This window comes from Mustela putorius, unplaced genomic scaffold, assembly GCF_011764305.1.
Source record: "Mustela putorius furo isolate JIRA1106 unplaced genomic scaffold, ASM1176430v1.1 tig00004007_pilon_pilon_pilon, whole genome shotgun sequence".
Lineage (NCBI taxonomy): Eukaryota > Metazoa > Chordata > Mammalia > Carnivora > Mustelidae > Mustela > Mustela putorius.
The window spans coordinates 13,294,684-13,321,250 of record NW_025422145.1 but is presented as its reverse complement, the minus strand read 5'-3'; the positions used below and the strand labels follow the sequence as shown (position 1 = coordinate 13,321,250).

Sequence of the window (26,567 nt, the reverse complement as noted above, 5' to 3'; positions counted from 1 at the left end):
CGCGCCGTCTCCGAGAAGATGGTAATCAGAACTGCGACAGCGGCAGCACGCTTCGCGTCTCGGGCGAGCACGGTCTCCGCGCGCTGGCTTCGCGCCGCGCGCACCGGGGCCGAGGCGGTCGGTAGCCGGCAGGGGGCGCGCGCGGCCCGCAGGCCTCGGTCCAGGAGCCTTCCCAGCAGAACGAGCGAGCACCGGCTCCCATCTGCCTTCCGCAGCGCTGGGCATAGGCGCTTGAGCCCCGAGGGTTCCTGCGTAACCACCTGCAGCGCTCCCTCCCCCGGGTCGCATCTCCCTGTCGCACTCTCCACCCACGCAACAGCCCTCCCGTCACTGTTTGTTCCCACTGCTGCTCGCCTGCTCCCCCGACAGAAGCTCTAGCTCACCGGAGCAGGGGTCTCTGTGAATTTGGGTCCCGAGACGTCCCTGTGGATTCGGGGCTGGTGGAGAACAGAGACTGGCCGGGAGTCGGAGGACCGGCCGGCCCCACGGGACCCGCACCTGCACCTGCCTGGAGCCGGGGTCTGGGGTCCTTCCAGCAGCAGCTGTAGGGCAACAGCAGGGAGGCGCAGGGGCGGGGGTGTCAGGGCAGCGGGGGTTTCTGGAGAGGGGCAGCGTCTTGGCTCCTCAAAGGCTCCGCGCAGCCGGAAGGCGGCGGGCTCCCGCCCGGCGAAGGGGAGCGGGCGGATCAAGGGGTCCCCGCGGGGCTGGGAAGGGTCGCGGTGAGCGGAGGGGCCCGGGAGCTGTGCGGGGGTGTAGGCGGGGGCGTCCCCGCATCTGGGGCCGGCGAGGGGCCACATGGCCGCAGTTGAGCTGATGCTGGGGCCGCTCAGGCCGCCTCCCAGGCACCCCTGTCTGCCGTTTTGTTTCCATAATTTCACACCTATAGGAAAGTTGCAAAACGTGTAAAAACATTCCTATCTGCTCTTCACCCAGATTTCCCAAATGTTAGGAAGAAAACCAGCCACGCGGCAGTATTTATAATAGCGGGATTTAGAACCGCAACGTTCACCAAGAAAAGAACTACGGGCGCCTGGGTGGCTCAGGGTGGTTAAGCCTCTGCCTTTGGCTCAGGTCATGATCCCAGGCTGCTGGGATAGAGTCCCACATCGGGCTCTCTGCCCAGCAGGGAGCCTGCTTCTCCATCTCTCTCTGCCTGCCTCTCTGCCTACTTGTGATCTCTCTCTGTCAAATAAATAAAATCTTAAAAAAAAAAACTAAACTAAATTGTGTAGCCAATGGTACAGAAATACTATAACAGTAGGGCGTGGTTTACAATGTAGAGTTTAGTGAAAAGGCAGAGACCCAGGAAAATAATTGCTGTGCAGTGTTTTCTCAATGATGTAAAATTTAAAATAGAGATTTGTTTCCAAAAGGATGGAAAAGAGTGGCTTCGGCTGAGTCTGTTAAGCTTCAGCCCCTTGATTTCTGCTCAGGTCATGATCTTGGGGGTGGTGAGATCCAGCCCATGTCCTACACTGCACTCACTCAGTGCAGAGTCAACTTGAGATTCTCTCCCTCTCCCCCTCCTCCCAGTCTCCTCTCTTTCTCTCTCTAAATGAATCCATAAATAAGATCTTTTTTAAAAAATTTAGAATATGATACTAGAAACAGAAGGAACCAGAACAGCCAAAACCATCCTGAAAACAAAGTTGGGGGTGCCTGGGTAGCTCAGTGGGTTAAGCCTCTGCCTTCAGCTCAGGTCATGATCTCAGGGTCCTGGGATGGAGCCCACATTGGGCTCTCTGCTCAGTGGGGAGCCTGCTTCCCCCTCTTCCTCTTCCTGCCTCTCTGCCTACTTGTGGTCTCTCTCTGTCAAATAATTTTTTTTTTTTAAAAGGACAAAGTTGGAGAACTCACACTCTCTGATTTCAAAACTCAAAGGAGCAGTAATCAAGACAGTGTGGTATCGTGTAAAAAGAGCCATAGATCAATGAAATAAAGGGGAGTCCAGAAATAAACCCTCTGATTTATGGCCAACTGAGTTTCATTGAGGGCACCAAAACTACCAAATGGGGGGAACAACAGTGTCATTCTCAACAAATGGTAGTGGGACCACTAGGATATCTACGTGCATAAGAATGAAGTTAGAACCCTACCTCACCCCATATTAAAAAAAAAAAAAACTGAAAATGGGTCTAATACTCAAATGTTAAGAGTTAAAATCTAAAACTCCTAAAATACATATGGAGTAAATCTTTGTGAATGGGGATTAAGCAGTGATTTTTTTTTTATAAATTTGTGCCATTTTTAAAAAGATTTTATTTATTTATTTATTTGAAAGACAGAGATCACAAATAGGCAGAGAGACAGGCAGAGGGAGAGAGGAGGAAGCAGGCTCCCAGCTGAGCAGAGAGCCTGATGTGGGGCTCAATCCCAGAACCCTGGGATCATGATCTGAGCTGAAGGCAGAGGCTTTAACCCACTGAGCCACCCAGGCACCCCGGGCACTGATTTCTTTTAAAAATTGTATTCACTTATTTGAGAGAAAGAGAGAGCATGAGCAAGGGGGAGGGGCAGACTCCCCTTGGAGAAGGGAGCCCCATTAGGGGCTCAATCCCAGGACCCTGGGGCCGGACCTTAGTCAAAGGCAGATGCTTAACTAACTGAGCCATCCAGGCAACCAGTGATTTCTTAGATATGACACCAAAAACACAAGCCACAACAGCAAAAAGTGAAATTCCGTTGTTTTTGTTGTTCAGTTTGGGCACTGCGGGAGTAAAAACGTCATGCTTTCAGAATGTGTTGGCTAAATCACAGGGGTGAAAAGTGCAGTCTAGGGAGTACAGTGATTGTGTATAACCTTGCATAGTGACAGGTCTGATTACGCTCATTGTGATGTGCTGTTGCCTAATGTATAGAATTGTCCAGTCACTGTGTTGTACACCTGACATTGATATAACATTGTCAGCCAGACTTCAATAAGAAAAGCAAAGTGTAAAACAAGCGATTAACAATAAATATGGGAAAGCTGGGCACTAGGGTGTTGCAGTCCATTAAGCATCTGCCTTGGGCTGGGGTCTCATGATCTTGGGGTCCTGGGATTGAGCTCTCGGCTCAGCAGCAAGTCTACTTCTCCCTCTTCCTCTGTGATCTCTCTCAGTCTCTCTCAAGTAAATGTATAAAATCTTAAAAAAAATTTTAAAAAACCCAGGCTAAGTGAAATAAGTCAGACATAAAACCCCACATATTGTATGATTCCATATATATGAATGTCCAAAATAGGCACATCTATAGGGACAGAAAGCTGAATAGTAGCCTGGGGTTTGGGGCTGAGGAATGTTTCAACTGTGGCTACAGGATTCTTCCTGGAGTAAAAATATTCTAAAACTGATTGTGCTGATGTTTACACAACTTTATGAATATGCTAAAAAAACTGAATTGTACATCTTATTTATTTATTTATTTATTTATGCAAATCTCCTTAATGGAGGCCTAAAGAAATACTAGAGGTTCTCATTTGAGCTTTGGCAGTCAGCCTTTTACAACATCCATGTAATCCATGTCATGTCGCCTTTGCAGTATTCCACAGGGACCTCTAAGAACCCCCAGATTACACTTTGAGAACCATTCCTCTACTGTAAAATTTGTATTTCCCCCTTTGTAATTAATAAGTATCTTTGGGATTATGTAAATACCATTTCCTTGTTAAGCTCTCACCCTCCAACTTTAGAGGCGATTAATAATTTTTGCCGAAATCAGCCATTAATTAGGATGGTTGACAAATGATGATTTTCTGCATCATCTCTTCTGCATTTCTTAGTTGGGCTCCTACAGTAAGAGCGAGCCTTCCCTTCTCCCCATTTATTTATTTATTTATTTTTAGAAAAAGAGAGCTGCAGGCAGGGTTGAGGGTGAGGGGTGGGATGGGGGAAGGGCAGAGGGAGAGGGACAATCTCCAGCAGACTCCACACCCAGCAGAGAGCCTGATTAGGGGCTCCATCCCACGACCTTGAGATCATTACCCCAACCAAAACCCAGAGTCAGACGCTTAGCCAACCGGGCCACCTAGGTGCCCCTACTTATTTATATCAACTCTTAGGTTCTTTTATTCAAAGTTATAATCCGTTATTACCAAAATTCACTGTGTTTTGCATCTCAAATTGACCCAGCTTTGCGGTGGGGTCATTTGAAGGTTTCAACAAGATGTATAAGAAATTTACTTCTGCTGGCGAAGGAAAGTGACAGGTCTAATACGATATTTAATCAAATGCTCCCGCTTAGTGAGCAGGGAATAAAATCCTCAAATCCTCGTGGAGGCCTGGGGGTGGTCTCAAAGAAGCCCCCCAACTCACCTGTCTCAGAGCCCCGCCCAGAATCCCCAGTGCCCCCCGCCTCTGCGGCCAACGCTCCGCCCCCGGGCGCCACTGCCCAATCCTGAGATTGCCCCGCCCTTTTCGCAAACCCTGGCCCTATATCCCCGCGCCGATTGGTCAAGCCGCCAGCTCGGCGCCGCTCACAGAAGAGCCGGAGAAGCGGAGTTTGACCGAGGAATGGGGGCCCCGCGGCCCTGCTGCGCATGCTCGCTGGGAGACTGCTTGGGCGTTCCAAGGGGTCGGCTCCCCAGCCGGGTGGCGCGCGCTCCCGGCCAGCGCGGCGGCGCGCGGGCACGGGGCTCGCTCCCGACAGGGCAGGTGGGGGCGGGGAGCGGGCGCTAGGGTTGTGGTGGCCTGAGGCTCCTGGGCCGCGAGGTCGACGCCCGTGGCTGCGGCGGCCGAGGCCAAAGGACCCGCCGCGGCTCGGTCTCCGGAGAGGGAGGGCTCCGCTGCCGCCGCCGCCCCGCCGGTGCCCGGTGAGCACGGGCCCCAGCGGGCCGGGGAGGGTCCCGGGTCCCATGGCGTGGCCGCGCCCCCGGCCAGGCCTCCCCGGGGGTCCCGAGGGCCGCTGAGGCTGGAAGTGGGGGTGGGCACCCGGCTCCGGGTCCCGGCGCTCAGGCCGCCTCCTTGTCCTTCACCCGAGACTCGTCTCCCTTCTCCTCGCTCCTCCTTCGCCCCAACCCAGCAGATCCCGGACTGAGCCCCGACACCCCCAGAAAGGGAACCCCCCCGTTCGCCCCTTCCGTACCCCCGCTCTGCGGTGTCCTCCGCACCGTGCTGACCCGCGCTGGCCCCCACCCCAGCCGCGTCCCGCCTGCGCGGTTCTGTAGGTCCCAGTGACCTTGCACTTTTTGCTGCTGTTACACCCCTCCTTCCACTTCTGATTGCGCGGATGCCTCTTGTGACTTTCAAACTTTTTGGACTTGAGAAATATGCTCCCCATGCATAACTTGTGCCTGCGGACATAGATTGCTGGGAGAGAAGTTCAAACGTCCTCTCAGGGTACGGCCGCGTCGCCTCTACCTTTGTTCTGATTTCATTCTGTTGTGTTCTGTCCTTTCCGTTCCCAATGACTATCGCTAACCTGTGACACTGATTTCGGGACCTGGTGGTTCTGACCACAGTTTGAAACCCTTGTTTTAACAAACCTCCGTCTTTCTCAGCCTCTGCTTCTTGCCTCTGGGGGGATGCTGAGTTCCAATAATCAGATAATCATGGTAACCTTCAACTTCCCCCCAAAAGGTATATTTTTAATACTTTGGCATTTCTGCATCTCAGGGCCAAAAATCACTTTGAGGACTGGATTTGAATTTTCTGGTTTGATGCCTTCAGGTTTATCTTGTTCCCCTTCCAAAGGCTCCTAGTCGGACTGGGAGAAGAGAGGGTGTGAGCTTGGGGCTGGAGCGTGGAGTGTTTATAAGGGAGAAGGAGACGATTTTTACTGGAGAGAGAAATAATTAAGTTCAGCTTTAGGAAGATTAACCAACTGGCACTGCCTAGGGAGAATTAGCCAGGCTGGATGCTGGATGGGAAGGCCACAGAGGAATGGGGGAGGACCAAAGCCCTGGAGTGATGTTCTGTGGGAAGGCCACGGGAAGGTGGTGTGACCAGGTACAGAGAATGAGATTTGAGGACACATGAGGCCTGGTGAGGAAGAAGTAAAAAAAAAAATAGCTAAGATTCTGGGGTGCTGGCTGGTTCGGTGGGTAAGACAGGGGACTCTTGATCTCCAGGTTGTGAGTCTGAGCCCCACATTAGGCATAGAGATTAGTTTAAAAAAAAAAAGAAAGAAAAAAAAGCTAAGATTCTGATCTGGTGACTGGTGACTGAAGGACCTGGGTCTGGAAGGACCTGGAGCCAGAATCTTCCTTTCTGTGCCCTGTGCATCTCTCAGGTACTCAGGAGTGGGGTTCCCAGGGGACATATGGCAATGGTATTGTTGGGCTGGGTGGGCTGCATCCAGCAGGCAGAGGCCAGAAATGCTGCGAAACATCCCTCATTGCACAGGACAGCCCCCCTCCCCCCAAATGCCAGTGGTGCTGAGGTTGAGAAGCCCTGCTTTAGAGCCGTGATTCCGAATCGCTGGGGGCGGGGGGCGGTCGCTGCCACCTTCAACACCTCCTAGGAGCAATACCTGTGTGTACGCACACACAGAGAGCATGCGTATTTCATAGGAAGTTCACCAGTCAGTGAGTGCACACCTCTACCCCTCATAGCTCCATAGCACACGTGGGAGGGGGAGAGCTGGAGTCCCCCAGGAGCTTTTTCAAACATCAAGACCCCTGGGCCCAACAAAGAACTCCTTGCGTGATGATTTACAGTTTATGGAAACTTTTCAAATACAGCATCTCATTCGCCACTTTTCTTATTTCACAGGTAAAATCAGTCCAGAGGATTGATGGAATTTGCCCCAGGTGTTGTACGGAGCAAGTTAGCCTCAGCCGTAAGGACCGGAGTACTGGTGGATGGGGATGGCGGGTCTCGCTCTCGGTGCCTGAAGGTAATTCTGTTGATCCACTGTCAGCTGCCGAGTGAGGCTGGGACGTTCAGGACCTTAGTGATGAGCTCTTGCCTGAGAGGCTCCCGGCAGTCTGGAGTCTCGTGGGTCTCTTAGGTGTGTCAGGTTGACACTGAGCCCTTTGGGACTGCACGCAGGAAAGCAGTATCAGTGGGCAGTTGAGTGTGGGCTCAGAATTGCTCTGTGTCTCAGTCCTGGGGGAGGGGAGAAGAGAAGAGAGGGATGAAGCAAACCACAAGGCTCTCGAACCTTCCGTGTACATCTGCCCAATTTAAAATACTCGTCACTCGGGGCGCCTGAGTGGCGCAGTGGGTTAAAGCTTCTGCCTTCGGCTCAGGTCATGATCTCAGGGTCCTGGGATCGAGCCCCACATCGGGCTCTCTGCTTGATGGGGAGCCTGTTTCCCTTCCTCTCTCTGCCTACCTCTCTGCCTGCTTGTGATCTCTGTCTGTCAAATAAGTAAATAAAATCTTTTTTTTTTATTTTAATTTTTTAATGTTTTACTTTTCTTTCTTTTTTTTTTTAAAGATTTTATTTATTTATTTGAAAGACAGAGATCACAAGTAGGCAGAGAGGCAGGCAGAGAGAGAGAGAGAGAGGGAAGCAGGCTTCCTGCGGAGCAGGGAGCCCGATGCGGGGCTCGATCCCAGGACCCTGAGATCATGACCCGAGCCGGAGGCAGCAGCCCAAACCACTGAGCCACCCAGGCGCCCCAAGTAAATAAAATCTTAAAAAAAAAATACTCGTCACTCAATAAATCTTGAGTGAGTGAAAATTAAATACTACAAAACAAACACAAGGATCCAAGTATTGACCTCAACGCAATGATCATCCAGAGTAAAAAAATGCATTTGAAGTCCACCCACGATAAGTAGACATATGCGTGGCAGAGGAAAAGTTTCATAAAGTCATACCCACTTATATCGCATGCAGTGCAGATTGGCAGAATTTTAAAGATTGTGGACTTGAACCAGGGATGACAGGGCCAGTGATCCAGGCAATTAGAAAAGCAGAACCTTAGACCGAAACAAAAGAAATAAAGCTGTCTCAGACAGATGTGGAAGGAACGTGTATGGAAGCTTTTACTTAACTCATTAACCAAGGAACCAGAAAGATCTAATAACCAGTTTGCAAGAGAATCCAGAGAAGATTCCAGAAAATGACAGATACTGAAATGTGCACCTGGAAGCAAAACTGGCTTTTTCTTCAGGTGGAAGAATTGTTTACACGTACTTATTTGCATGGAGAGAAAGTTTATTGCCCATCGACTAGAATAGTTTTGCATTGATCTTGGTTATCTACGCTGTGCAGAGCTGTCCCAGTAGCTCAGGCTGGAAGCCCGTAACCTGGAAGGTTGTGTTCTAGACAGTGCCCAGTTTCCGCTGAGGCGCAATGGTCCTTTACAGTCTCATAACCTCAGTGAAAGATACTTCTGATCAGAGAATGAGGCTGGTCTCAGTCGATTTGGCCTGATTGCTTGCATAGGTATGAGCACATTAATTCACTGTAAAGGCCCTGTGGAGTTTGCTTTGCTGGAAGGAACCTTCCAGGATGGGATTTTTAGAAGTTTGGTATTTGCTGTCCCAAGGTATGGAAGCCATGCTAAGCTCTCTCCTCCACATTTCACTTATATTGCTTAGGAGTTTGAGCAAATTCCCGTCTGTGTTCTTGAGGTTCTCCGAATAGCTCAAGGTATGTGAAATACATTAAAATGTTATAGGATTGCAGTACCTGGGTGGCTCAGTGGGTTAAGCCTCGCCTTCGGTTCAGGTCATGATCTCAGGGTCCTGGGATGGAGCCCCACATCGGGCTCTCTGCTCAGCGGGGAGCCTGCTCCCCCTCCCCCCCGCCGCCTGCCTCTCTGCCTACTTGTGATCTCTGTCTGTCAAATAAATAAATAAATAAATAAATAAAATCTTTTAAAAAAATGTTACAGGATCATCTCAGAAAAGATGAAATCATAACTCTCCTGCTGATCCAAAATAAACAGGTGTTATGATTTTATTTAACACATTAATGAGGGAGCATGTACAGTGAGACAGATTAAGTGAGATCACATATATAAAATACTTCCCATGGGGCCTGGCACACACACAAAAAGAAAACCCTTTAAATCCTTTTTAGGCACGTCACTTAGTGACTGATACGTTTCTCCAGGGCCTCTCCTCAAGTGTTTCTCAAAACACAGTCCGTGGTCTCCCAGAGTCCGTGCTTGCTAAAAATCCAGATTCTTGAATCCCTCTCCAGATCCTCTGTCCGAATTTCAGATGGAAATCCAAGCATTTGTATTTTTATCAAGGGCCCTGGGGAATTCTTAAAAAGGCCAGAGTTACACATACAAGTAATTATAATAAAACTTGCATGAAAACTATACTTAGCTCATTGTATGGATTCACTTTCTCTTGTTTCATTTTTTAAATTTTATTTCATTTTTTAAACACTGATCTCAAGTAGGCTTTCTCAGCCTTGGCTTGGTTGGCATGTTGGACCAGATGCTTCTTTAGGGGGTGTTGGAGAAGCCACCCTGGGCACTGTAGGATGTCAGGCAGCATCCTTGACCCAGCCTGGTAGATGCTGGTAGCACGCCCTGTCTCCCAGTGGTGACAACCAGAAATGTCTCTGGACATTATCAGGTATTCCCCGGTGGTGGAGGAGCTGGGAGGCCAAACAGGAAATGGCAAGCGAGCCTGAGTGTGGCAGGGGCCCCACATTGCTGGCACAGCCAGGCTGAGCTCCAGGGCAGGCAGGTGTCTTCTGGAACACCCTCCTCGCCCCAGCCTCCCGTGTCCCACTGTGCCTCCCATGGGCCAGATCAGCCGGAAGTCACTGGGATGAACCACGAAATAGCTGGTTTGTAGGGCCGCATCGGTGCAGCTGACGACGTACTCTGAAGGCAGCTCTGAGCATCAGCTTCCTCTGCAAGAGGGAGAAGCAAGAGGTGCTTCTTAGGTCTTACTGTAGCCGCCCAGGGCACAGGGAGGCACCCCGTTAGCTCCACACCAGCTAGGCCTGGGCTGGAGTCTTGGCTCTCGCTAGCCATGTGTGCCTGGGCCGCTCATTTATGGCCCCAGACACTGAGCGGGGCTGGTGGTGACGCTTGGTAAGAAGATTGCTGGGTCACCGGACTGGAGGTGTGGGCTGGTGCCAGAGGAGCTTTGTTCCTGGCTTAGGTCCCAGGTCCCAGGATGGACGGCGAGGCTCTGGACCAGAGGGTGTCTCCTTCTCTCTCTCACCCTACACTCAGGAGGTCTCTGTCACTTACTTTCTCCGTCAACTCCCACTTCGTCTGTAAATTTGACACTTGGGTTTTCAAAGTCTTTTGAGTTAATTTTAGACTTTTTTTAAAAAAAAGATTTTATTTATTTATTTGATGGAGTGAGAGAGATCACAAGTAGGCAGAGAGGCAGGCAGAGAGAGAGGAAGGGAAGCAGGCTCCCCGCTGAGCAGAGAGTCTGATGCGGGGCTCGATCTCAGGCCCCTGAGATCATGACCAGAGCTGAAGGCAAGGCTTAACCCACTTAGCCACCCAGGTGTCCCTAATTTTAGACTTTAAAAGCATTGCAAAGGTAGTATGAAGAATTCCCACATACCCATCATCTGGTCCCCCCAATTGTCAACCTCTTACCCGATGCTGCGTGGAGAGTGAATCAGGATATCAACAGGGTACAGTTCTCTTTGCCTACACTGTTGACCTGACTCTAATTTCTCCAGCTTGTCCCCAACATCCTTTTTCCGTCCCGCCATCCCATATGGCATTTAGCTGCTCGGTCCCCTCAGCCCTCTCCAGTCAGTGACAGGTCCTTACCCTGCCCTTGTCCTTGATGACCTCAGCGTTTTTCAAGTGTTCTGGTTACTTGTTTTGCGGGCTGTCCCTCGATGTGCCTTGTCTGATTGAAGTGGAGGTGTGCACTTGGGGCAGGAGTATCCCAGAGACCGTGGGGTGTCCTTGGTGCATCTCATCAAGGACGTCATGGTGTTGACGTGTCTTATGACCGAGGAAGTCGGCCTCGATGCCCCGGGGTGTTCGCAGGATGTCCCCTCCGTCGTTACTGTCTTTCCCTTTGTAGTTAATATATATCTCGGAGGGAATGTCTTTGAGGCTCTGCGGGTCCCACAATAAGGATTTTTAATGTCCTCAAGTGTTGCTCATTTCTCTGTTCCGTCATCTGTATTACCCTTTCATTTCTCGTGTGACTTGTCACAGGGGAGTTACGGAGCTAACGGACAAATGATGGAGTGAGGAGATGGAGCTTGTCTCCTGTTTCCCGGGGTGCCGAGTTCATGCACACTGTCCACAATTTCAAGAAAAAGAAATGGAAGGAGAAAGTAAATGACTGCTCTTCCTACTTTTAACATTTTGAGATATTTCTTCCTAGGTATTTAAGGCTTTGGGGCTTTATTTTTGTTTTAAAGATTTTATTTATTGGGACGCCTGGGTGGCTCAGTGGGTTAAGCCTCTGCCTTCAGCTTGGGTCATGGTCCTGGGGTCCTGGGGTCCTGGGATCAAGCCCCACGTCGGGCTCTCTGCTCAGCAGGGAGCCTGCTTCCCCCTCTCTCTCTGCCTGCCTCTCTGCCTGCTTGTGATCTCTCTCTGTCAAATAAATAAATAAAATCTTTAAAAAACATAAAAATAAAGATTTTATTTATTTAGTTAACAGAGAAAGACACAGCGAGAGAGGGAACAGAAGCAGGGGGAAGGGGAGAGGGAGAAGCAGGCCTCTAGCTGAGCAGGGAGCCCAATGCGGGGCTCAATCCCAGGACCCCAGGATCATGACCTGAGCCACCCAGGCACCCCATTTTTTTGTTTTGTTTTTGAGGCCATGAATACATAAAATCAGTCTGTAACCCACAACTCTGAGCAGAGTCTCCAGAAGCAGAGGGAGAGGCCCCGCGGGGTCCAAGCTGTACTTGGGTTTGTTTTTGGGAAAACCTTAGCTTAGAAAAGATGGTATTTGCAGACTTTGTTCACTGCATCTGCTTCCTAAATGTTAAGTTTTGTAAATACAAACATTTTGGGAAATCTTTGGTTATTTTTGCTTCATGGAAGAACTCCCACGTTCTTGTTTTGGAAACGGTCGTGTGAGGCCGCTCTTCCTCGCCGAGGACGCAGTGCGCGGGCCGTAAGAAGCAGCACCGCCACCCTGCGGCCACCGAGAGCATTGCTGGCGGGCTTCTCGGAGCGCGCCGGGCCGGTTCTAGGCCTGCCTTACGTAATGATTTGATCCTGGGCTGGGCTCCATCTGGTCTAGGTGGGGGCCTCCACCGTAAAGTGGGGCGAAATTGCAAAGGACATGTTGATGCGACGTGTGTGTCACGGAAAACAAAATGTCCGTCCAGAGCTCTGACCCAAAAAAGGGACAGAGCAGTGTGTCTGAGGGGCAAGATTATGGGGCGTTGACTAGGAATTCGGTTCTTAACAGTTTTTTTTTTTTTTAAGATTTTATTTATTAATTTGACAGAGAGAAATCACAAGTAGATGGAGAGGCAGCCAGAGAGAGAGAGATAGGGAAGCAGGCTCCCTGCTGAGCAGAGAGCCAGATGTGGGACTCGATCCCAGAACCCTGAGATCATGACCCGAGCCGAAGGCAGCGGCTTAACCCACTGAGCCACCCAGGCGCCCGGTTCTTAACAGTTTAAACAAATTTTTCTATCGTTTTTACAATATAATCTTCACAACCTCCACAATCTCCTAATGTTCAATCCCTCTTTTTTGATGAGGAAACCAAACCCAGTAGGGAAAGGCCTGCTTAGGGTGTACAAGACCGGTTTTCGGGGCGTCTGATGGCCTCATCAGTGGAGCGTGTGACTCTTGATCTCAGGGTTGTGAGTTTGAGCCCCATGTTGGGTATAGAAATGACTTTTTAAAAATCTTTAAAAAAAAAGGAAAGAAAAAGAAAACTGTTTTTCATCCTAGTGACCCTGGGGACCTGAATCCCTATAAGGATATTTTCTAAGCAGTTTTATTGAGATCTGATTTACACGCATACAACTCCCCTGTCAAGAGTGTATAGCTCACTGTATTCCATATGTCCACGGAGTCCAACAACCATCACCACAATCAGTTTCACTGATTCACAATCAGTTTCATTACCCCAAAAGCCCCACACCTCTTAGCATCACTTCCAGATCTCCCCCCGCCACCAGTCCTGTGCAGTCGCTCATCTGCATTCCATCTCAGTGGATTTGCCTGTTCTCAACATGTCATATGAACGGAGTCATGTATATGCCATCTTTTGTGTCTGGATGCTGCTGCCTTTTTTTTTTTAAGATTTTATTTATTTATTTGTGTGTGAGAGAGAGAGAGCGCGAGCGAGCACAAGCTGGGGGGAGAGGCAGAGAGGGAGAGGAAGAAGCAGACTCCTCACTTGTTCCTGGGACCTGGAGCTCATGACCTGAGCTGAAGGCAGATGCTTTACCAGCTGAGCCCCCCAGGCGCCCCGTGCCCAGCTTCTTTGACTAAGCATGATGTTCTCAGCGTTCATCTGGCACGTGCCAGAACTTGATTCCTGGTTATGTCCGAATATCATTCCGTCGTATGGATGGACCACACATAGGCCTGCGCAGGTGGTTCCGAGGGAGATCACGGTGTATGGATCGACACAGCTGGTGCCAACCCTGCACCGGGGGCTGAACGAGAGAGCGGTTGGTGTCCGCAGAGCTGGCGGACAGCCTGCAGACAGCCGGGCCGAGAAGGCAGGAGTGTGAGCCGGCCTTCCAAAGTTGGACTGTTGAGGGAAGGAGGGGCTTTGGTTAGGTCTTATTCTCAGACACAGGAGACCGAAGAACCTTGGTAGTCCCGGTGCAGAGAACGTGGAGGCAGAGAGTGTTGGTGACCAGAGAGATCAGGACATGAAGGGTGGAGAAGGGGCCCAGAGGGGAGGGGAGCTGTACCAAGGGAACTGGGGGGAGACAGTTTATTTCCAGATCAGGAGAAAATATGTATGCCCCCTTCATCCAGATAGTGAAGAGTGGTAAGAGCTTATGGAGAGATCCATCCTCAGAGGGTAAACAGTGAAGCAGATAAAATGGTTAAAGTCCTCATCCTGGGGGCGCCTGGGTGGCTCAGTGGGTTAAGCCGCTGCCTTCGGCTCAGGTCATGATCTCAGGGTCCTGGGATCGAGTCCCACATCGGGCTCTCTGCTCAGCAGGGAGCCTGCTTCCCTCTCTCTCTCTCTGCCTGCCTCTCTGTCTACTTGTGATTTCTCTCTGTCAAATAAATAAATAAAATCTTTAAAAAAAAAATAAGTCCTCATCCTGGAGAGAGAACTTCAGCTTGTTTGAAATCTGCCTTTTCTGTACAACCTCATTCCCCAGTGATGTTAGGTAAATGGAACATTACTCCATGTAGTTTGTTACAGATTTGTGTGCATGTGGTAAAACATATATCACAAAAATTTACAGCTTGAATCATTCTGGCCCTCACGCTGGTATGCCACCATCGTCACCCTCCGCTGCCAGAACGTTGTCATCATCATCCCGAACTGAAACCACACCCACTGAACAACAGCTCCCTGTCCCCTCCCCACTGCAGTGGCCCCCCGATTCTGCAGCCATGAATTTGACTAGTGTAGGAACTTTACAGAAGTGGAATCACATGCATTAGTTTTTTTTGTGACTGGCTTATTACATTGCAGACTTTTTGCTATTTTTGTTGTTGTTGTTAAGATTGGGGGGAGTGGGAGGTTGGGGTACCAGGTGGGGTATTATAGAGGGCACGGATTGCATGGAGCACTGGGTGTGGTGAAAAAACAATGAATACTGTTTTTCTGAAAATAAATTAAAAAAAAAAAAGAAAGATGAGAGAGAACACAAGCAGGGGTAGCAGCAGGTAGAGGGAGAAGCAGGCTCTCTGCTGAGCAGGGAGCCCGATGTGGGGCTCGATCCCAGAACCCCGGGATCATGACCTGAGCCGACGGCAGACATTTCACTGACAGCCCACGGGTGCCCCCATTACCGGGGTCTTAATTCTCATTGCCATCCTTCATCCTTAATTTTTTTGTTCTTCTTGGTGGATCACCAGCCCGTTTAAGCGTGATCAGCTGAGGGATTTAACGTTTCTGTATCATGGCCCCTGAAGTTCAAATGCACTTTGGTACTGTGCATCTCACAACCTTTTCTGTTCCATCCATCAAAAAGCCAAAACCCACCAGGCTCAGTTACCTTCCAAGAGTACCAGTTACTGCTGAGTAAATGACCCCGATCTCACTGGCTTAAGATAAGTTTATTTTTGATGGGTATCCCATGAGGTGGGTGGGCTGTTCCCATGGCCGCCGTGCAGGATCGCACAGGCAGGGGGTCTGCTGGGCTGCACAGTGCAGGATGCTTTTCCGCGATGCCTGGCAGTGCTTCCTGCCAGCACGTGGCCGCTCACACGGCTTCCTAATGTGGCGTCTCCTAAGGGTGAGGACTTCCAAGCCCGCAGCTTGCTTCCGCCACACTCAGCAAGTCTCAGAGCGAGCGACCCGTCTGGGCTGGAGCCTGTCCAGATTCAAGACCACATTGCGAGGGGGGCCTGCGTACTTGATGTGGTCATTAGACGATCTACATTCCGAGACCCCTTAGTGGGTGAGGATGGTAACCATCAAACCAATCCAAATTCAAGGTCGTTGCCAGACCCCTGCTTTTCAGCAGATGATGAGGGTGTGCGGGGGGGTGAGATGGGGGTGGCCAGAGTTCGCCTTTGGTTGTGCTGAAATCTCTTCCGTATCCTTTGAGGGGTGTACGTGTTAGAAGCGTTTTATGCAGAACTTGTATTTGAGGAGATCTCACCGTCTTCTGACTCTGGGGTACCCATGACTCTGGGTCCTGTTCCTGTGGAATGTGGGGGCTCTTAGTCATGCCAGTGCCCTCTAGTTTGGAGGAGGCCAGCCTTCGGCGTTTGATGGTCTGAGACCAGTGGTGTGTCGGGGTCCCCACAGCGTCCCCTTTTGCCCCGCATGTGGCAGGGACCCAGGGCTGGGCCTGTAGGAGTGTGTGTGCTGTGTGGACGGCGACCACAGTGCTTCGCCTGGCTGGAGTTGTCCGAGGCCTCTGCAGAAGGGAGGGCCGGCCCCCTGCACCCTTGGTCCCGCAGGCTGGAGGCCGCTGGGACGCGGAAGAGCACCAGCCGGCTGGGGCATGGGACCCAGAGCACAGGGACCACAGCGCGAGGGGAGCCAGAGCCCCCCAGCCCAATCAGGCTGCTGACTGACGGTCCTGCCTCAGGCCAATTCGCGAGGGGGACATGGCGGTCCAGGGGCGGGGCTTCCCGCTGTCACCCTTTGCTGCCCAGAGCATCTTTGTGCGCACACTAGGTCCTGCTGGGGCCAGTCTCCAGGGGTCCACGTGTCCCGGCACAGCCACGTCAGGGTGTGGGGCGGGATGGGCAGGGCAAAGAAGGGTGGCACGGGAGGAGCGAGCGTTGGAAAGTCCAGGGCATGACGCGGGAGGGCAGCACAGCCAGGATTCTCGATCAGGTGGCCTGGGACCGGGAGTCTCTCCACCACCTCCCACCCCAAACCCCTGTGATGGGCTTCTCTGCTGCCCTGGGATGGGCAGTCGTGTATGGCGAGATGGGGCGGAGATGAGGCACCCCTCTGAGCCTTCAGCCTTGGCTCTGTCCTAGTAGGGCACTGGGGCCCTGCCCTTAGGCTGACCAGGCCTTGGGGAGCTGAATCTGGGCCCCAAACCAGGTACTCCAGAGCAGGAATGGCGACACTGGAAACGAGGGTGACAGCTCACAAATGGGGAGCTGAAATGTGCAGGGAGGCTGCAGTCCTGCTCCTTCTTAACGAGAGTCAGGGGAGACCAAGCCATTCACCCACCAACTAGTCCCTCAAGAAAGCAAGGAAGTTCAACCTACACTGGTACCCAGGGCTAACTCCACCCCTGTAACACATCCTTTGTGCTTCTCCAGCCCAGAAGCCAGGGGTCCTGGAGTGACTGTGGATTCTCTGCACACCTCTACCGCCCTGTCCCCTCCCAGCTGAGGCAGCACCAGCCCCGGCTCAGACACAAGGTCACTGCCCTCCAGGTGTCCCCTGGCATCTCCTGAGTACTGTGTGGTCCGGGGCCTCCGGCCCAGGCTGGGGGACAGATCAGGTTGTGAGTCCAAGAAGTCCCGCCTCTCAGAGCCAGACGTCTCCTTTGTGGTCTGCAGAGCGCCCGTGGGTGCCCGGCTCGTCTCCCTGTGACACAGTGTCAGGAGGTGGGACACCAGGTATCCAGGGAGGGTCTGGGACCTGAGCCCGTGACCTGCGTGCTGGTCTCTGAGGCTTGGTGCTCAGGAAGGCCAGTTACCATCATCCCAGATGAGGTAAACCAGGTCTGGTGAGAGGTCAGGCTCTGGAATCCCCTCGACCCGACTCCCGGCTCTGCACTTCGTGGCCATGTTGGCTGTCCTAGCGTGCCTCAGTGTCCTCATCTGTACACTGGATCAATAAGAATGATAAACTATTATAACATGGGGCCAAATTAAATGGGAAACCCCGTGAAGACACGTCCCACCGTGCTCAGCACCTAAGGGCCTCTATTTGTAGAAGCTCATGGTCCTCAGTGCCTCAGTCTCCCCAAAAGCCCCTGGAGAGCCCGGCCTGTGGTACATTTTACAGACAGGAGTGTGGCATTTGGGGAGGGGACGTCACCAGACCGCAGTTGCCTGAGAGGGCACAGAGGAGCAGAAGCACCTACCCGGGGTGCCCCAGCTCCACGCAGGACTCTCCCCAGCCTTTCAGCCCCCTCTGGCTCCACCTCCGGCCCACGTCCATCTTCCTGAGCCCCAGGCCCAAGGGGGCCTCCATGGATGGATTTTGCCTCCTTCCTTAGGACGGACCCCCTGGACTGCCAGGTTCCTGAGCAGGGAGGAGGAGGAGGAGGACGAGAACTCCACCTGCTGGGTCCTGAGCGTGGCCGCAGGGACGGGCCATCATCCCAGAATGCCCCTGCCGGAGCCCAGCGAGCAGGAGGGCGAGAGTGTGAAGGCTGGCCAGGAGCCATCCCCGGAGTCCCCTGAGCCAGGCACCAATGTTGTCCCTGTAGCGCCCACGAAGCCCCAAGAATTCTCCGAACTGGTCCTGCTGACGGCCTCCACCGAGAGCGTGGATGGGGTGGACTCCCAGCCCGAAGGAGGGCACTGTGTCCTGTCCTTGGAGATGTCCAGTCCTGACGCACTGGCCAGGACCCCCCAGATCCTGTCAGTGGAGGAGCAAGTGGGGGCAGTCCGGCCAACCCCCCAGGCCTTTGAGCAGAAGCACAACAAGTCAGACACAGGTGAGTTCCAGGCCTCCTGCTCCTGGCCCAGCTCCCTCTGTGGGCCTGCTTGCTCAGACATAGGCCCTGTGGACCCCCTTCTAAGGGGTGGCCTTGGGGTCCCATCTCTGCTTGGAGCCAAGCATCCTTTTCTCTAACCAGGACTCTGGCTGGCTGGTGTGATGATCTCAGGGCATTGTCCCTGCACACCCCCCCGTGCTCCCGTCCATGCCCTTGGCCTCAACGCTTGCTCCGTTCCAGCCAACCCAGCCCTCTCTTTTCCTCCACAGCCCCCAAGCCCCTGGAGTTCCTGAGGACCCCTTTCGGGGGCCGCCTTCTGGTGCTCGAGTGCTTCCTGTACAAGCAGGAGAAGGCAGTGGGGGACAAGGTGTACTGGAAATGCCGTGAACACTGGGAGCTGGGCTGCCGGGGCCGGGCCATCACCCGAGGCCTGAGGGCCACGGTGATGCGGGGCCACTGCCACCCGCCCGATGAGGAGGGCCTGGAGGCGCGGCGCCGAAGACAGAAGCTGCCCGGCCCAGCCCTGCCTGAAGGCTTGGGGGGTCCAGATGGCCCTGGGGGCCAACCAGAGGAGCCGCTGAAAGGGGTGGGCCCCTGGCTGTGCCCTCAGGAGCCAGAGCGCACCCCTGGGTTGGTGCTGAGCAAGCCGGCTGCAGTAGAGGAGGGGCTGCGAGCCATGTCGCTGCTGAGCTTGCCCCCCAAGAAACGCCCGACTCTGGGGATCGGTGAGTGCCCCGTGCCCAGCTTCCACTCTGGGGCAGGCAGGAACCCGGGGGTCCTTACCTGTGCTCAGATGGAAACGTGGGGTCCCCATGGTTTGTAATGCGCTCTAAGTCAGCATGGCCCAGAAATCATCAAACCCGGGGGACAGAACTAGTGCTCCAGAACCACGGGGCCCAAGTCCTTCTGGAACTTTGTGATGCAGCAGGGTCTGGTGCGAGGCCCAGAAACGTGAGTTTGAACAGAGCGAGGTGGGCTTAGTGGCCCAGGACATTAGGGGAGGTCAGCCTAGGGGAGAGCTCTGGACCAGGTTCAGGTCACAGCCCCACCCCACCAAGGTTCAGCACAGGTGCTGAAGCTCTGGGGTTTTGGGAACTGTCCGGGTTGGGGCATCACTCCAGTGCGGGGGGGGATGAGATGCTTGATGGGCTGGAAGCGCTCGGTGCCAGTCCCACATGTGGTGGCACCCAGTGCGCGGTAGCTGAGGTCTTGGTGGCTTTTATTACCAGCAAAGGGGAGGTGGACTTGTCCCAAGGGTTGGCTCCCTCCTGATCCAGATGTGAGGGTTTAAGGACTTAGGGCTGCTGCTGTGCTGGGTGCTGGAGCGGGGGAAGGGGTGGGGTGGGGGGGGAGGTGGAGAATATGTGTTTTTTATTGTCTATTTTTCTTTAAAGATTTTATTTATTTATTTGACAAAGAGACAGAGATCACAAGTAGCAGAGAGGCAGACAGAGAGAGAGGGGAAAGCAGACTCCCCACTGAGCAGAGAGCCTGATGCGGGGCTCAATCCCAGGATCCTGAGATCATGACCTGAGCCCAAGGCAGAGGCTTAAGCCACTGAGCCATCCAGGCGCCCCAAATAAATAAAATCTTTAAAAAATTAGGGAAAAGTTTCAAAAACAAACCTTAAAAAGAGTATGGACAGGAGTGTTACACCATGAGGTGTAACCACCTGAGCTGGGACCTCCCCGCTAACCTCCTGGAGAGGACCTACACCTTCTCCCTGGCTCCCTCGGAGCATTGGGGGGTCGGGAGAATGCCCAAGGGGCCCATGCACGCCCAGCTCAGGGGAAGCCCCAGTCGGCGTCCACATCAAGGGAAAAAGCGCTTGGCCCCCCACACTGCCCCAGACTCCTCTCCTCCACCTGCCGTGACTGCGCCAGCTTCCTCCCCCAGGAGAAGCCCGGCCCCTGGAGTTCCTGAGGACATGCTATGGTGGCAGCTTCCTGGTGCACCAGTCCTTCCTCTACAAGCGGGAGAAGGCCGTGGGAGACAAGGTCTACTGGACGTGCAGGGACCATGCGCTTCACAGCTGCCGCAGCCGGGCCATCACCCAGGGCCAGCGGGTGACCGTCATGCGGGGCCACTGCCACCCACCCGACATGGAGGGCCTGGAGGCCCGGCGACAGCAGGAGAAGGCCATTGAGACGCTGCAGACCCGGCCTGGGGGACCTGGGGGCCAAGCGGACAAGCTGCTCCGAGGCGTGGACAGCCTGCTCCCCCGCAGGGGGCCTGGGACCCTGACTGTCGCCAAAGCCCGGCCCAGGAAGCGCACAAAAGTCCTTCCAGCCCCGCCCCAGGACCCGCAGGGATCCCCTGCTGAGGACCAGGATGAGGACCCAGGTGAGCCCTTTGCATTCCTGGCCCAGAGCCCCCGAGGGTCTTGCTTCCTCAGGTCCAGGGAGGTAGGAGGGGACCCAAAACCCTGAATCGCCACTTCCTCCCCGCCACCGCACCTGTCCCGTTTCTCCCCAGGAGGCCCTGAGTTCCTGAGGACCCCTCTGGGTGGCAGCTTCCTGGTGTACGAGTCCTTCCTGTACCGGCGAGAGAAGGCGGCAGGGCAGAAGGTCTACTGGACGTGCCGGGACCAGGCCCGCATGGGCTGCCGCAGCCGGGCCATCACCCAGGGCCGGAGGGTGACCGTGATGCGTGGCCACTGCCACCCGCCCGACCTGGGGGGCCTGGAAGCCCTGAGGCAACGGGAGAAACGCCCCGGTACGGCTCAGCGGGGGAGCCCAGGTAGGACAGATTGTGGCCATGGGCCTTGGTGACAAGCAGGAGACCCAGAAGGCCACCTTTCCCTCAGCCCTCCCGCGAGCTCCACCAAGCAGCATCCCGTTCTTAGGGGAACACTCTGGAAGTGGGTACAGCCCTCTCCGGTTGCTCTCCCCTCCCCTCCCTAGCCTCCCCTCCTCACCTTAGCCCTGCTCTGTCTGGGCAGGGCCCTCCCTGAGCTGCTCTGTCCAGGAGCTATGCTGCTCTTGCTTTGAGAACAGGGGCCCCCATCACCTCCCTGCTGAACTCCAAGACCTGGCTCCCAGTTCTCCCCCCGCACCTGTCCTGTTCTCCCCAGGAGGCCCTGAGTTCCTGAGGACCCCTCTGGGCGGCAGCTTCCTGGTGTACGAGTCCTTCCTGTACCGGCGGGAGAAGGCGGCGGGCGAGAAGGTCTACTGGACGTGCCGGGACCAGGCCCGCATGGGCTGTCGCAGTCGGGCCATCACGCAGGGCCAGCGGGTGATGGTGATGCGCAGACACTGTCACCCACCCGACCTGGGGGGCCTGGAGGCCCTGAGGCAGCGGGAGCAGATCCCCAGCCCGGCGCAGAGGGAAGGCTCAGGTGCGGGTGAGCTGGTGCAGAGCACGGCAGGTGCTGGGCCCCGGTCTCCCTGCTGGGACCTTCTGTCCTTGGCCCTGGGCCTGGTGGGGTCTAGCCACCCACGTGTGGTGGTATGCAAACAGACCTAAAGGTCCCTAAAGGCAGGGGTGCTTATGGGCTCCATCTTTGAGGCTGGCGCTGGTGTGGGACTGGCTGGCAGCAGAGAGAAACCCACTCAGCTAGAGGGAGGGGACAGGGGACATGATCTGCTACAGGACAGGAAGTGCCCAGCACCCACTAATGGGGCAATAAGCCTGGACCTCAGGGACATTCTGTCTTCCCTCTCGGGTCCATCTATTTTTCTCACTCCCCCACCCAGTTCTCTCGAGCCCCCCAGACTCCAGCATTGCAGGACCTTTCAATTCAGGGTCTTAAAAGCCTCAAGAGAGAGTTGATCAGTCGCCAGCTGGTCAAGGAGAGAGGGGACATGGAGCCAGGTGGCTCCTGGTGCGTGGTCCCAGCCAGCCATGGGCCCCGCTGAGTGGTGTAGCCCAACCTTTGAGCGGGGTGCTTGCCAGCAGGTGTGGGGTCCCAGGAGGGTCAGGAGGGGCGTGCAGGGACACAGGGCCAGCCTCCCGGGCAGCCCCACAGCCCTCAAAAGGAGACAGCCAGTCTGTCCTCCAGGGTGTCAGGGCCGCAGGCCCTGGGCTGGCCGCTGGAGCCGCAGCCCTCGGGCCCCAGAGCGGGGCTGGTCTGCTGGCAGAGAGCAGAGCGCCTCTGTGGGGGCGCCGCAGGCTCAGAGGAAGCGGCTTCGGTCCCTGCCGCCCAGGCTCTGCAGCCTGCTTCCGAGCTGCCCCGTTCACGTTGCCACATTCCTTCCAGGACCCCTCCAGCCTCTGGAGTTCCTGAGGACGTCCCTCGGGGGCAGGTTCCTGGTGTACGAGTCCTTCCTCTACAGGAAGGAGAAGGCGGCGGGGGAGAAGGTCTACTGGATGTGCCGGGACCAGGCCCGGCTGGGCTGCCGCAGCCGGGCCATCACGCAGGGTCAGCTGGTGACTGTGATGCGCAGCCACTGCCACCCGCCCGACCTGGCGGGCCTGGAGGCCCTGAGGCAGCGGGAGCGGCTCCCCAGCGTGGCCCCACAGGCAGACCCAGGTGCAGAGGGGATTGGCGGTCAGAGCGGGGCGAACACGAGCGGCGGGGCTTGCAGCCCTCCTAGCCCGTGGTGCGGACACCTCAGAGGACAGGCACTGTCTGAGGAGCTTTGTGCCCTGGCCTTTCTACCTTTCCAGAGTTTTCTACCTCTTCCGTCCTCTGGAGCCTTTTCCTTTTCCAGAACTTGAAAGCACCCCTAGATCCGTCCCGTTCTCAGAACAACTCCCCTTCTCATTCGTGTCTTCTCCTTTCCCTTATCCTAAGAGGTCTTAACTGGTCACAGATCAGTCTCTTGAAAATCAGATGAAAAAACAGAGACTGCTCGAGAAGAGCATGCCAGTGTTTGTGTGTACACACACCTGCGCATGCATGCACACAGGCTTACACACACACACGTGCACACACACGCACACTCATAAGGTTTTGCCAAGAACTAATTTTATTGAACTGAAAGTGGGTTCCCATCACATAAACAGGATAGAAAACAAGTCATTAGAAAGCATTTTTGTGTTTCATATTAATGCATGCGAACAATAAGGGCCACATCTTAAAAAATACAAAAATGAATCCAAGTTGTATAAAACCACCAAAAGAAATATGGCTCTGCTAAAAAAAAATAAAAAGTGGTTTCTGGGAGAAAGGAGTGTTTGGCATCAGTGAGAAATAGAAGTCGTGGGGGGCAGTGGGTGGCTCAGTCGTTAAGCATCTGCCCTCGGCTCAGGTCAGGATCCTGGGGTCCTGGGATCAAGCCCCGTGTCGGGCACCATGTTTAGCGGAGAGCTTATTTCTCCCTCAGCCTGCTGCTCCTCCTGCTTGTGGTTTCTCTCTCTGTCATAAAAGTCTTTATAAAAAAGACTATTTATTTGCGAGAGGAACAGTGAGTGAGAGAGAAGGAGCTAGGGGAAGGGGCAGAGGGAGAAGCAGACTCCCCACTGAGTGGGGAGCCTGATGCCGGGCTTGATCTCCCAACTCCAGGATCAAGACCTGAGCCAAGGGAGCTGCTTAACTGACTGAGACCCTGGATGCCCCAATAAATAATCTTAAAAAAAAAGGGGGGGATTCCTCATGGCTCAGTGGGTTAAGCCTCTGTCTTCGGCTCAGGTCATGATCTCAGGGTCCTGGGATTGAGCCCTGCCTGCATCTGGCTCTCTGCTCGGCGGGGAGCCTGCTTCCTCTCTTTCTCTCTCTGCCTGCCTCTCTGCCTACTTGTGGTGTGTCTGTCAAATAAATGAATAAAAAAAATTTTTTTTAAAGGATATATACTTTTTAAATTTTTATTTATTTATTTGACAGAGAGAGATCACAAGTAGGCAGAGAGGCAGGCAGAGAGAGAGAGAGGAGGAAGCAGGCTCCCTGCTGAGCAGAGAGCCCGATGCGGGACTTGATCCCAGGACCCTGAGATCATGACCTGAGCCAAAGGCAGCGGCTTAACCCACTGAGCCACCCAGGCGCCCTGAATAAAAAAAATTTTTTTTTAAAAACAAACAAACAAAAAAACAAATCCCACATCGGGCTCCCTGCTCAGCGGGCAGTCTGCTTCTCTCTCTCCCACTCCCCCTGCTTGTGTTCCCTCTCTTGCTGTCTCTCTCTCTCTGTCAAACAAATAAAAGATCTCATGGGGCGCCTGGGTGGCTCAGTGGGTTAAGCCTCTGCCTTCGGCTCAGGTCATGATCCCAGGGGCCTGGGATCGAGTCCCGCATTGGGCTCTCTGCTCAGCAGGGAGCCTGCTTCTCCTCATCTCTCTCTCTCTCTGTCTCTCTGCCTATTTGTGATCTCTCTCTCTGTCAAATAAATAAATAAAATCTTTAAAAAAAAAAAACAAATAAAAGATCTCAAAAAAAGTTGTGGGACACCTGTGTCCCAGTGGAGGGCACCTCAGTTCCATGTCTCATTTAGTTCTGCTCTCCTGAACAACAGGATCAAATGCTGACTCTCAAGGTCCCCAGTGGCTTCTTTCACCAGGCACAGGTAGTTTGGGATATTAGAAAACCAGAATTTCCAATGGCTTCCCCATGAGGTGGGGGGAGCCTTCTACCCCGTTTTCCTCATCCTCAGGCCCGTAAAGTTGTCATTACAAAGAGCATGCCTTTGGCTCCAGCAGCTTCAACAAGAAAAGAGTTAACCGGGCGCCCTGCCAGCTCAGTCAGTAGAACACGTGACTCTTGATCTCAGGGTTGTGAGTTCAAGCCCCACGTTGGGAAAAAATAATAAGAAGGAAAAGAAAATCTTAAACAAGAGAAAAATTATTAACCCTTGGTTTCCACTTTCTTTCCTCAGGAAAGATGGAGCTTCCCCCGGCAGCACCGCCGTGCGTGCAGCCTGGCTCTCCGGAAAGCCCTGAGACGCATGGGTAACTGTGAGTTGTCTTGCGCCCCCCCAGGTCACCCCCCACACATAGTGGCTTATGGCAACACTTATCATCTCTCGGTGTCAGTGGGCAAGGTGTCTGGAGTGGTCGGGTTCGTGGTTCTGGCACAGGGTCTCCCCTGAGGTTGGAGGAAAGCTGTGGGCCGGGACTGCGGTCCCCTGAAGACCCGCAGAGGCTGAGGGTCCCTTCCCCGGGGCCTCAACTCGCTCACTCACGTGCCTGTGGGCCCCAGCTCTCCCTGGGGGGCTGCTCCTGTGAGCGCCAGCTCTCTCCCTGTGACATGGGGGCCCGGAGGGGAGCAGCAGGTCTTCTCCGCAAGCGCACGGGGGGTGCTCGCCGGGCCAGACGGGACCCAGGCCCCGAAACAGCAGGACTCGTCCAGAGACAAGGACTGAGATCACACAAAGAACGTTATGTGTTCGCAGCAGAGTGAAGCCAGAAATCGGCAGCACAAAGCAAGATGGGGAGCTTACAGATATCGGATGTCACCCCACTCCCGCGCACCCGGTGACTGGAAGAAATCCCGAGACGAGTGGGGACCTGGTCTGAGGTGAGCAGCTTGGAGCCGCGGCCCTGCAGACGCCTGGCCGGGGCAGAGCACTGCTCGAGGGAGCCTGGTGGCTGGAAAGACTTCCTTCAAGAAGAAGAAAGATCTCCCGTGCAGCTTACGCTACCATGCTAGACGCTGGGAAAAGAAGAAAGGAGCGACTCTAAAGCAGAAGGAGGGACGTGAGAAAGAACAGACATGAATGAAATAGAGACTAGAAAATGAACGCGACGCGAAGCTGGCTCTTTGAAAGGATCCACCAAATCGACAAACCTTTAACTACATCGCCTCCAAAATTGCCTTTTATTTCTTTATTATTTTAGTTTAATTTAATTTTTTTCAAAATTGGTTTGTAAAGTTGTAGGGAAAACTCAGGGGTACCCGGCTGGCTCAGAGGGGTGTGCAACTTCTGATCTCGAGGTCATGAGTTCAAGCCCCACGTGGGGGGTACAGATTACTTAAAAAATAATACCATTATTTATATTTTTTAAGAATTTATTTATTTAGGGGGTGCCTGGGTGGCTCAGTTGGTTAAGCTTCTGCCTTCATCTCAGGTCATGAGCCAGGGTCCTGGGATCGAGCCCCTCATCGGACTCTCTGCTCAGCGGGGAGCCTGCTTCTCCTTCTCCCTCTGCTGCTTCCCCTATTTGAGCTCTCTCCCTGTCAAATAAATAAATAAAAATCTTTCAAAAAGATGCGGGGCTCGATCCCCCCAGGACCCTGAATCATGACCTGGCTGAAGCAGATACTTAACCGACTGAGCCACCCAGGTGCCGTTCCCCCCGCCAAAGTACTATCTTAAAATAAAGATAGGGAAGACTCAAATTATTAAAATCAAGTATTAAAAATGGGGCATTACTGCCTACCCTACAAGAAAAACCACACTCGCATGGAAGGGTCAACCAAGATGAAGTGAAAACGTTCCTAGAAAGATAGGCTACCAAGGCCGAATCAAGAAGAAATAAGAAAATCTGAGTAGACCTGAAAATCTGAATAAACCTGTAAGATGAATTAGTCATTTTATTTTATTTTTTAAAGATTTTATTTATTTATTTGACAGAGATCACAAGTAGGCAGAGAGGCAGGCAGAGAAAGGGGGAAGC

General features: G+C 53.6%; 1 protein-coding gene across 7 annotated transcripts; it reads left to right on the top strand.

Annotated features, from left to right (window-relative positions):
* The first annotated feature begins 4,438 nt into the window (after positions 1-4,438).
* Positions 4,439-25,748, top strand: FLYWCH1 (FLYWCH-type zinc finger 1). Of its 7 annotated transcripts, none has more exons than XM_013055216.2 (10): positions 4,439-4,789; positions 6,690-6,813; positions 17,848-18,078; positions 18,348-18,803; positions 19,975-20,421; positions 20,554-20,817; positions 21,152-21,421; positions 22,277-22,549; positions 24,827-24,899; positions 25,343-25,748. In XM_013055216.2, the coding sequence occupies exons 1-10, from the start codon at positions 4,517-4,519 to the stop codon at positions 25,464-25,466; spliced, it is 2,535 nt and encodes an 844-aa protein (XP_012910670.2). In that variant the 5' UTR covers positions 4,439-4,516; the 3' UTR covers positions 25,467-25,748. The 7 variants fall into 7 exon arrangements, with proteins under 7 accessions (XP_012910670.2, XP_012910667.2, XP_004750690.3 ...); XM_013055213.2 differs by having other exon boundaries at positions 4,440-4,789; positions 17,635-18,078; positions 20,554-20,793; XM_004750633.3 differs by having other exon boundaries at positions 4,441-4,789; positions 17,635-18,078; positions 21,152-21,415.
* Positions 25,749-26,567: the final 819 nt, after the last annotated feature.

Coding starts and splice junctions, on each gene's coding strand:
- FLYWCH1 (XM_013055211.2), top strand. CDS start 4,517: ATGCTCGCTGGGAGACTGCTTGGGCGTTCCAAGGGGTCGGCTCCCCAG. Junction 22,550..24,826: donor GGCCCCACAGGCAGACCCAG/GTGCAGAGGGGA, acceptor TTCTTTCCTCAG/GAAAGATGGAGCTTCCCCCG. Junction 24,900..25,342: donor GAAAGCCCTGAGACGCATGG/GTAACTGTGAGT, acceptor ATGTGTTCGCAG/CAGAGTGAAGCCAGAAATCG.